This window comes from Aptenodytes patagonicus, chromosome 1 (genome assembly GCF_965638725.1).
Source record: "Aptenodytes patagonicus chromosome 1, bAptPat1.pri.cur, whole genome shotgun sequence".
Taxonomy (NCBI): domain Eukaryota; kingdom Metazoa; phylum Chordata; class Aves; order Sphenisciformes; family Spheniscidae; genus Aptenodytes; species Aptenodytes patagonicus.
In genome coordinates this window covers 39,735,987-39,747,563 of record NC_134949.1, presented here as the reverse complement: position 1 = coordinate 39,747,563, position 11,577 = coordinate 39,735,987, and the positions used below count along the sequence as shown (strand labels likewise).

The following is an 11,577-nucleotide window of genomic DNA, read 5'->3' as shown; positions in this document are numbered from 1 at the left end:
AAAGCTTTATGAGAAGTGTTCTGTTTCTGTACAAGTAGTTCAAGCATGAACTTCTGAAGCGCTGGAACACAAAGCAGTTATCCTGAAGATATGTAAGAGTTTGTTCAAAAATTTCAGACAACAGGATTCTTTTCTAGAATTGGTAACTGCTTACATAGTTCCAATTCCTGTGGGGAACTGGATGTTCACTTCCTCAGCAGGAACAGTTTCTTATGCTGTAATTACTTAGATATGAAGAAAATTCTTTCATGCGTTTTTTTCCTTATGCTTCATGTCCATCACTTCCTCAGCATCATTTTGTCACACATCTTCCCTTTAACAACCGGGACACTGCTCCCTTGAAGCCTGCCTAAGTTTTCAAGGAGACAAATACTGGTTTTTAGGTATTACCTGGGTTATGATGTGTTAATTTTACAAATCTGGCCTAAGTTCTAAACATAGGAGGGAAAAAGCGTATTTCACTTTTTTAGCACAATCTTTAGATGGTAAAGCCTGGAGTTTCTGCAAATTTTACTTTCCTGGGATTTGATCAAACTGACTACCTCTAATGCTGCGGAAATGTACATTTACTATTCCACAAAGCAACCAAGAATGCTTCAGTACAGAGCTTTCAGGACAAAGCCCGATGTTCCCTGTAATCAGTACTTGTTGGCTGGACACTGAGACCAGACCAGGGCCCCCTCCCTAATGTTATCAAAGAATTTTCTCTCCCTCCCACCCAATGCCATCTGTACAGCTGCCTGGAAAAGAAACACATTAAAAAGAACACAGATAAAGGACAACTGGGACATAAGTGTTATAAGACCTGAATAAGCAGAGGTTGAAAGCGAAGGGAGGAAAAATACCGATTAGTTCATCAAGGAGGAAGGTACCTAGTGAAAAAGGAACTAGAGCATCCAGTGCTCCAGTCTCATCTACTCTGGGGACCAATCAGGATGCAGAGAGTACCAAAAGAGGTATTTATGGGGATCATCAACCACATGCTCTGGTTTCTAATGATAAATGAAAAGGAATTTCAGTCTTAACTTTGACTCTGCACAGTGAAAGAGCGTACTACCTCCATTAAACAATGGCAATGACTGATGAAATTACCAGCAGGAAGGATCAGCTGGGCTCCTTAATTCACTTCGGGCAACGTAAACTATCTCAAAGCTTACCGGTATTAGCTAACCTAATCTGATTGAATTTGTAGAAATGGATTAGAACAAGCTCTGATAATTCTGTGCCAGAGAAACAGGAGGTACCAAGTATTTGGGTGTGACATTAATTTTCAGCACCACAGCCAACATCGGGAAATCATCCACAGTCCACGCATTCCACTTCACAGTCCAACAGTGTTAACAGATATTTAAAGTCTGTAAAACTCTACACTCAATACTGCAAGAATGCTCTTCTGCAGATTTCCTTGAAACCAAACAAATATGGTTTAATCATGCAAAAAAATCATATTTTCTCCCAACAGGATTTTTTTTTTTTTTTTTTTTTAGCTACACTGTCAATTTTAACAATAAGTTCTTCCTGGAAAGAAGGAAAATAGCAGGCAATGTATATTCAAGTTCCCAAAATAGCCACTAATAGCTTCAAAACCTTTGAAGACAGCTATTTTTCTGTTAGACTCTCCCTTATGTTAGAACTTGGAATACTCCAAGTCCAAAACTATAACTTTGTCAGAAATTCATCCACCCTAGCACATGGGATGCTATTAGAAGAAATATCTATGGCATGTATTTGTCAGAAGACAAAGTCATAACGGTTCCTGTTCGTCCTAAGATGTATGAATCTGCACTGTGCAAGAGATTTAAAAATCAATATTTACTAGCACTACTAAAACACAAAACATTCAAGTAGTATATAACTGTAATGCAAGCCCTTGCATGGCAATCCAAATTTATTGAACTACTGATGCTAAGTCATACAAAATTGCACCACTTTTAATTAAGGCTTTTAGTTTACATTTGGCCACCTCAAAGCAGTTGTAACATTAGGTTGGTCAATTTAAATACTGTGGCTCCCTGTTGGATATACACACAATCTTTACACCCAAACGTTAATGCATACAAAGCAACAAGGCATTGTTAAATAAATCAGCAAAAGTTAATTACTGCAACTTAGGCCCTGTGACCAATTACACATGATTAAAATTACTTCCCACATTCACATCCACAGTACTCTTCCACCATTTAACATCTCAACCAAAACGTTACACATGTAAAACAATCACTAACAGGCAAAAGTACTAAACCTGTATATTTGGTATTGCAAATACACTTATGCATGAGCAAGCAAGGGAATTCACAGTGAGAATCTACAGCTGCAGAAGCCCGAAAATGATTTACAAAAAATTGTTAAATCATTAAAAAATCGTTTTAAAATATACACTTCTTGTTGTAGACCCCCACTGTACACACAACTATAAACATTGTTCCCTATGTAAACAAGGAAAAGGAAACATACAATAAAAGGTTGAAAAGTCTGGACATTTCCTTCCCAACAGATATTAAAGGCCATGTCTTTAGTCAGACGTTATACTGAAAGGACTCTTAAAGACTAGATCACTGTCTCCACAGGTTTTTCCTAAAATTAAAAAACTATATAGCTGTTGTGTTAATCAAAGCGCTTTTGTACAATACGATGATGATGATCCTGTATTTCTTTAAAAAAGTTACAATAAGCTACAAATACCGATGAAGCAAAGTTATCTGGAGTAGTCTATATAGGAGCTCTTTGGACTTTCTTTTATTATGCTAAAATAGTGGTGCTTTTAGGATTTACATTATTGTACTCTCCAATAGAAAGTGGGGATTGTTGAAGTATACAGTACACAGTTTTCATACATGTACAACATTGGTGGATGAATAATGTCTCTTATCAGTAATACTGGATGTAGGCTCTGGTTTTACCAGTTGCATACACTTAGAATATTTATAAGTAAAAATCTCTCGTGACACTGGAAAGTGATTAGAATGTGCAAACTGATGTAGTAGCTTTCATCCATTTCTTAAAGGGTACCACCACAGGAAAGTCCATTTAAGATGTTGGTAGGTTTAATAAAGTTGGAATGCTGGCACTGTTGAATTGGGCAACAGTTCTTCAGACCTGTAACAACAAAACACGAGGTTAGTATTAATGACAAATAGTTGTCATTTCTCTTTAGTTAAAAGAACTAAAGCAGGAACTAGCAAAGTTCTTAGCAAACAGACTTGGAAGATAAGGTTATCACTTCTCCTCTACTGATGTAATTTCTACTGTGCACATACAAATAACAGACTATCTCAATTAGTAAAACTGAATTGGGATACATATGGTAATCCAAGCTGAACTGTGGAAGTAGTATTTGATGTGTGGGACTAGTTTTGCTTACAGTATGACAGTTCTAGTGGCTTTAAAAAACAAAAACAGATTTGGAGGATCAAAGCTCCTGAATCAAAAGCCCTGCTAAGGAAACGCAGCAGCCATTTCTGCCATCCTCAGCTAATACTTTTGGAACCCTCTCAGTTTTACTTTGAACTGATTCAAGTTGTTCAAATTAAGTAAGTTTTAATATTGATACCGAAAAGAGTTAAACATGGCACTATCTGAATATTAATAAAAGCCTGCAATTTATGACAGTGAAATGTCCTATCAGGATCCCTCACTATATCAAACAGGTCTATCAGATGACAAAATAATGGATAACAGCACTGAAACAACCGAACCACCATATGTTCAGTAAAATTGAAGGGAATCAAGATGAACAGGCAACTTGCATGATGTCAGGTCAATCAAGAGACCTCTGTCCATACCAAGGCTCAGAGGTGGAAAGGGGGAAACAACCTGCCAAAGAACAAGTTGCAGAAAAAAATTCACGCCTGCTGACTAACTTCTGAAAAGGCTTGCTTAAAGAGCAGGCTGGAGCTTGCTTGAGCCTTCAGCAGCATTCTTAAAGCAAGGATTTTGTCACGTAGAACATTAGCCAACTGCCAACGAGTAAGAAATTGATCTAGTAGCCAGCAGCTGCAGGTCAAATATTTGGAGTGTTAAAATGATCACTTCACTGTTCTCTTCCAAATGTACCAGTTACAATGCAGCCTATAAAATATCCATATAGTCCAAAGAAAGTAAGCTAAATTCCTATGACATCATGCAAGTATGTGCAGGAGTTCAAAGCAGAAAGTGACATTTTAGCATGCAAACTGCAATATTTCAGTGTGCATTCCTGATAATTGAGCTCTTGGAGTATATTCTATCAGCCTTTAAAAAAGAAAACCCTGTTTCCAAAAACTAAAGTTTTGAAGTATCAGAATGAACATCCTTAATTTGAGCTCTACCAACACCTTAAAGCTTGAAACAAGAAATATGATACTAGTGTGAACAGTGTATCTTGCACATATTTGTAGTTCTGACTTTGGAATGGCAAAATAAAGACCATATTTTAATCAAGAGTTTTCAATGCTGTTCTGCATCAACAGCTACCACAGTTGTTTAGGGTTGGGTGGTTTTTTTTTTTGCTGTTGTTTTGTTTGTTTTTAATAGCCATAATACACAGAAAATTTTAAAAGGTTTACCTGGCTCAGAGCTACAGTACAGCTATGTATTAAAGTAGCTGACATGATGACTTTTTGCGTGCTTTTCCAGGCACTGGAGTTTTTCTGTTAATTTGTCGCACAAGGTCATAAAAGATCTGAGAACATAAAAATCAGTTGGTTATTGGAATTAAGAGGCTTCTCTTATAACCTTAAGTCTTGAATCTTCACACGTAATGTACTCACATACTCAAGAACCCCTGTAAATACTTAGTTATCACAAAGCCAGAAAGTTAAATTGTATACTTAATTAATACCTGTTTATTTTCTGTTTAAGATAATTGTCTGTCGAGGCTTTTCTACTTTCAATGAAGCAAACTGGAAAGGCATCTATAATCTGTAGCTGTTTAATCTCTGCGTCAAATTTATCTGAACACGCATGATACATGTCACAGTGATCAACTACTATATGCTATTACTTTGCAATTTAGCACTGAGGTCAAGAAACAGGCCACAGCTTTCTTCTAACTCAAATCACTAAAGATATCCTTTTAAAGAAAGTTCTAGTAAGTTTTAAGTCCACATTTTCATGGTAACTCAAGTACACTGCATATTCTGTAATAGTCTCTTGTATTTGAATGAGATCATGCTTTTCCAGATACTTTAAAAATACTGAAGTCTAGAGAATTAATTCAGCAGCCTCTCTAGGACTACAGCATGACATAAGCGTAACATTTCCTAGAAAAGTAACTCATGTATGAGACACTCTCACACTTCGAATCTCTTAGAATTCTAATTAGAACATGATTTTGTTGAAAGGCTAATTTAAAACAAGTTTACATACTACAATTAAACAGCATCTGTTTTGGTCATAACTGACATTGTTCCAATTATTTCTGCATCTCCTAAAGCAAGGAAGTCCTCATACTAAAACCATCCTAGCAGTCTCCTAAGCACTGGCTGCAAAGCAGCGAACATTCCAACAAGGGCTTTTAGTATTTGACGGAAGTAAGTTCTAGTTTATTAAACATATGACTTTGATATAGTTAAGCTGATTAATTTGTATAAGAAAAACTGAGTAGTTTCCAGAAATTCCCAACTAATTAAACTGTGCTTAAAACCACCATACTCATTTGATTACATGCAAGTCTTGCACAGAGGCCCTTTCAACTTGACTGATGCTGCCAACATTTTCCAGAAGACACAATGAAGCTGTTCCAGAAATGTAAACACTAACACAGCTTCTTTTTCTGAAAATTTGTGCATCCGTTTCTTTATGCTGGCACCCCCAGAGGATAAGAAGGCATGCACTATGTCAAGTCCCAAAAATGCATGTGTGTGATCAGTCACCTAGCTCCTGCTAAATACGTAAGTAGCTAGATAGTAGAGAGGTTTTTGCCTCCTTTTTCTCTAATTAGCTGCTAATTTGGACAAAACCCTTAAGAGTTTTTGTCCTTACTATCTCAAATAATTTAATAACAAATAACTTAAAATCAATTAGTTTTAAGGACTTAACTCTTAAAAAAAACCTTTAAGAAAGTAGTCTAGCAGTGCATTCTCAGTGGATAGAGATTATATCAACTAGGGAATGTAACATGAAAAAAGTATTTATCCCAAATTCATATGAATATAATTTGAAAACTAATTATACTAAAATTAATATAATTTTAAAAAGTCCTAAGTCAAAGCTAACTACATCCCTTAATCGAAACATCTCAAATTCTCACAATAGTTTTGTACAGTTTTGTCCATTAATAGTGAAAATTATTCATAATTTGTTAGTTTTTCTTGACAAACGGTAATGTCTGGTTACCAGAACAGTGTCCCATCCTTCTCTCCCTGCCACCCCTGCCCCGACAGGTAGTGTGCCTTACCTCGTTAACATTTATCTTTGATTTTGCAGAAGACTCTAAGAATGCACAGTTATTCCATTGCCTTGCTAGGTTCTGACCTTGTTCCTTTCCCACAACTCTTTCATCTTCCAAGTCACACTTATTGCCAACCAGAATCATAGGCACCTAAAAACAATTTAATACCAGCAAAGAATTCATTAAAATTTTGGGAAGGCACAATGTAAATGCACACCTAAAACCCTATCTGAATCCTTAGAGCATCCTGACCTCCAGAATAATCAAGCTCTGGTATAACAGGAACTTAAGTTCATGGTTGTGTGAGACTTTAATCTTCAAATCAAAATGACTGCATTTTTTGCCTGTTGTTTGGCAGGGCGGTGGGGGGAATGGTTTGAGGATTTGGTACATCGCCAACTGAGAAAATTTCACATCTTCTAGAAGACCTAATGAGATTTCATTTTTAGATGTTTAAGGTATCAAGAAGTCTACTGAAGAATCTGCTACAAGATTCTTACATATTCAGAAATCCTGGAAAAAGTGGCCTGTACTGGACTGCATGATGAAGGACGCTAAAGCTCCTTTCACCATTCCTCTACTTCCAGCATATCCGCACTCCTCTCAAGAGCTGTTTGCTCACACAGTTCTTGTTAGTAATCTGATGCACACAGAGGAAAGAAACATGCTAGCTTATCAAAATTACTAACTACAGAAAACGCTGAATTGACCTTTGTGGCAAGAAAAGGCAATCATACAAAGTTGTTTTTTTTTTTTTCCTTCCTTCTACTAATTTAAAGACATAGCTAAGTTTCTCCCAAATTCAAGTGTTGAAAAAAGGTTTACAATATTTTGATCATTTAGTGTCCCGTCCCCCCCCCCCGAGAAAGCAAGTCATGCCTAAGCTTTGGCATAGGAAAAACTTTAGTTCTCACCAAAATTTTCATAAAGCTGCAACTTGAAGCTCATTATCTTTCTCCTGATACTATGGAATGGCTTTCAAGACTGAGGGGAGCATTCTAAAGAGAAATACAATTCCAAGGAAATACTACCAAAATACTACCAAAGAAAGCTTATGCGAATCAGCATAAATATACCAGGTAAACTAAGGTTTCAAATATTGTCACATTTATCTTGATTTTAGTGTACAAAATTAATTTGATGCTGAACAAGGCTATAACTTGGTAGGTTCTGGATGGGAAAGGCACATGCAACTTTACTACCCTTTTGATATACATTTGTGATAATGGGTAATAAATCACTGCTAGAAGAAATCTGCTGAACACAGACAAGACCTGCAAATGCTTACGCTTAAGAAAGTGCAAGGTGGTTTGTATTACAAGAGTCACAATGAACTTCCCCGAAATTAAAACATTTAATACACTCTGTGTCTGCTGGCAACAGAAGCATATGTGGATACATGCAGTAAGGAAGGGATTGAAGTTTCCATAAGCACAGTTTAAATGAGATGAGCACACTTAAACACTGTTCATTGCTTACATTTTTTTTTCAAGGAAGATTTTCTGTCTGATGCCTACACACAAGGTGCTTCTGTTAAAAACACACTTTTACTGCTGTTTCACATTTGAAATACCTTTCTTCCTTTTATTAAGGGACTAAGTATTTACTTCCTACAACTGCAATAAGTTGGTTTTTTAAAAAAAAATATAGATCAGCTATAAACTGGTATGTTTTAGCCTCACATTATAGCTTTAATAATGCTAAGAGGTGCATACTGAAATTGTGTGAAAATAGTATGACCAAACTTACTTGCAGGAACACACACAAAATATAAAAGCTACATAACGTGCACGTTTAAAGCTTACAGTACTGTCTTCTGTAAGGACTTAGAATTTAGTGCTTTAAAATACCATAAACAGTAGGCATACTGAAGAGAAAAAATTGAACTGTAGGTTTTTTTGAACCTTCACTGATAGTAACTAAGGTAAGAACAGAGTTGCTTTAGAAATGTTTTCTGCAGTACTAGTGAATAAGGTTATATATGGTTTCAAATAGAGTATTTTAAAGGAAGATATTAAAAAGACAATTCTCTTCATATACTACATGATAATTTACAATTTCTCCAGTTTGCCTTAAGAGTTGCATTTCTGTACTATGCATCTACTGGTTGATTTGTCTCTTAATTTAAAGCTTGGAAGCTATCCGATCACAGTGCATACATTACAACAACTGTAATGAAAACTATAAATATAAGTAATAAGCATTTTTAGAGATGCTTACATCATCAGTGTCTTTGACTCGAAGAATCTGTTCTCTCAGATCCTGTAAATCATTAAACGTGGACTGTGCTGTGATGGAATATACTAATGCAAAACCTTGTCCATTTTTCATGTATAGGTCTCTCATTGCTGTAAACTGTTCCTGTAATTAAAAAAAGATACAGATGTTGCATTCAATTTGCACTTTCCTTACACGAACTGCAATATACTTCAGGTCACAAATGGATCACAAGTACAATGCATTTGTGCCCTCCCCCCCTTTTTAAAGTGACCAATATTTTACTATTTGACTATAAGCATTACAGTAAACTGAACCACTTTTAAATAAATCTGGTTTGGAACATTATCTGGGGTGGCTGAACAATATCTACATATTGCCAAGGGCTATACCCTGGGGGGCGGGGGAGGGCAGAATCACAGAAACTGAAGTAATTTCAAAAGAGAGGAGGCACAGTGGAAGGTACAGTGTAATCTGTAGATTACATAAGTTACATTCCTCCCGAATCCTTCCTTACATACCAACTTTTTCCCCATCTCCCTACCGTTCTTTAAAACGCATCACAAAGTAAATGCATCCCTTTTCAGCCTCCATTTTGTAGTCTAGGCACTCCCCTATGTTAAATTCTACTTTCATTTTCAAGCAGATTGACTAAAGGATGGAGACACTCAATAGACTCGTCACATTTCCTAGACTTTGATGACAACTATGGTATTGCATACGAAGACTCGCTGGTGCACTGCACAGCAGCATTAGGACTTCTCCCTGTTTGAAAACTCTCACCAGTATGACTGTGGAACAGCATTTGCCTTTCTCGCATTGGTGACTCGGCTATCTTGTGACTGATCAATCGCTCACCAAGTCCCTTGCTGTATGTCAGATGAAAAGCCCAGTATATTTCGAGAGAACAGCCACTCCATGTAGTTTTACATGGCCTTACTCTAATATGGAATTTAAATAAATTATTGGACCAGATTACTATTATAGTTCAGAGAACACATGCTACAGTCCAACGATCTTGAGCTTGTGCTCACTGGAATCAAAGGAAATGACTGCTTTTATTTGACTGATTTTGGAACAAGTCAAAAAACCTGACCAGTATGCAAAGGGTCAGCATAAACCCTGCGCTTTGAGTTCATATAAGCTGACTAAAGCGATACTATTTTTATCCCAATGTCAGAGTACATTTCACACACAAAAGAAAAAAGGAGAGGAGAAGAAAGCACGTATTCTCTACAGCAACAAAAATCAAACCCGAGTAACCATCGGGCCTAAATTTTCCTCTGGGCAATATAAACTTAAAACAGGAGCACAAGCTCTTAAAATTATCAATCTTGTGTTTCTCCTATTACAGAACATGAGCTCACAGCAAACTTGCAATTCATTTTCTCCTGCAATACTCAAGTTTTGTTTAAATACTTGTGCTGGTTTCGGCTGGGGTAGAGTTAATTTTCTTCATAGTAGCTAGGATGGGGCTGTGTTTTGGATTTGTGCTGAAGACAGTGTTGATAACACAGGGATGTTTTAGTCACTGCTGAGCAGCGCTTACACAGGGTCAAGGCCTTTTCTGCTTCTCACCCCACCCCACCAGCAAGTAGGCTGGGGGTGCACAAGAAGCTGGGAGGGGACACAGCCAGGATAGCTGACCCCAACTGACCAAAGGGATATCCCATACCATATGATGTCATGCTCAGCATATACAGCTGGGGGAAGAAGGAAGGGGGGGATGTTCGGAGTGATGGCGTTTTGTCTTCCCAAGTAACCGTTAGGCGTGATGGAGCCCTGCTTTCCTGGAGATGACTGAACACCTGCCTGACGATGGGAAGGAGTGAATGGATTCCTTGTTTTGCTTTGCTTGCGTGTACAGCTTTTGCTTTACCTATTGAACTGTCTTTATCTCAACCCACAAGTTTTCTCACTTTTACCCTTCCAGTTCTCTCCCCCATGCCACCAAGGGGGAGCGAGCGAGCGGCTGTGTGGGGCTTAGTTGCCAGCTGAGGTTAAACCATGACAATACTAGTATGTTGAAGAACATCCTTTAATCCAATGCACTAACCACAGTTACTCTTTAGAGAATGAGTAAGGAAACGTGTCATCATTTACATCCCTACAGCTTTTGATGGTTTTAACACTGTACATCAGTATTTAGGAAAGTTGGTTTTACATACCGTTCCTGCAGTATCTAAGATTTCAAGCATACACTGTTGTGCATCTACTTCAACTTGCTGTCAAGAGAGAAAGATGTGGTTAGTTTTTCCTCTTGCAACTCTCCCCTCCAAAGACACCAGGAATTGTGTGATTTTATAAGCAAATTCATAATGCATAAAGCAACATAATGACTTAAGAAGTTTATGTGGATATACACTTTGAAAACAGCAGGAAGGAGCCTCTCAAAGAGCCCTAGTGACATTTTCGAAAGCAGCGTCAGCAGCCACGTACCACTTTGCAAAGTGATTAGGGATTTTTGATTATTAAAAAGGAGGCTGTTAAACTTGTAATGATGGTTATCAGCAACTAGCACAACTAATTTCTACTTGTTTCAGGGATCATTCGCAGATTGAAAGAAAAGTACAGGTGAAAGCTAGAAAGTTGGATTGGCATACTAATGCTCATTTAATAGTAATTTAGATCAACAAGTAGTACACAGCAAACAATAAACCAAGCAAACCACTAAGAGTAGTGTCCCCAAAACAAACCTTTAGTGACACTAATTAGGCAACTGATCCAGCTCAGAAAAATTTGCAAAAATAGAAGGTTTAAGAAGCCGGATGAGTTTCTGTATCTATTTCAGAGTTCCTCTATCTAGTTTCTACCTCAAAAAAAAAAAAAGGCCTTGAGGGCATCAAAGGACATGGAAGTGTCCTCAAGCAGGCTTCCCACATTTTTTTTTTTTTTTTCCCTTTCAAGCTATTGGTACACTTCCCTTGTTTCCATTTGCACGTAAAATTCCTAGTTGGCAGATCAGCACTCAGAAAGAACTTTGCGTCCCC

The 11,577-nt window shown here is 37.3% G+C and overlaps 1 protein-coding gene across 1 annotated transcript in view; it reads right to left on the bottom strand.

Moving 5' to 3' along the window:
- Positions 1–1,870: 1,870 nt before the first annotated feature.
- Positions 1,871–11,577, bottom strand: part of RAP1B (RAP1B, member of RAS oncogene family) — a 32,226-nt gene continuing 22,519 nt past the window's right edge. Inside the window, exons 4-8 of the mRNA XM_076332477.1 lie at positions 10,756–10,812; positions 8,591–8,731; positions 6,377–6,520; positions 4,545–4,660; positions 1,871–3,096 (exon numbers count right to left, since the gene is read on the bottom strand). Of these exons, the coding sequence (XP_076188592.1) occupies positions 4,574–4,660; positions 6,377–6,520; positions 8,591–8,731; positions 10,756–10,812 (429 nt within the window). The 3' untranslated portion in view covers positions 1,871–3,096; positions 4,545–4,573. The remainder of the gene's footprint in view (positions 3,097–4,544; positions 4,661–6,376; positions 6,521–8,590; positions 8,732–10,755; positions 10,813–11,577) is intronic.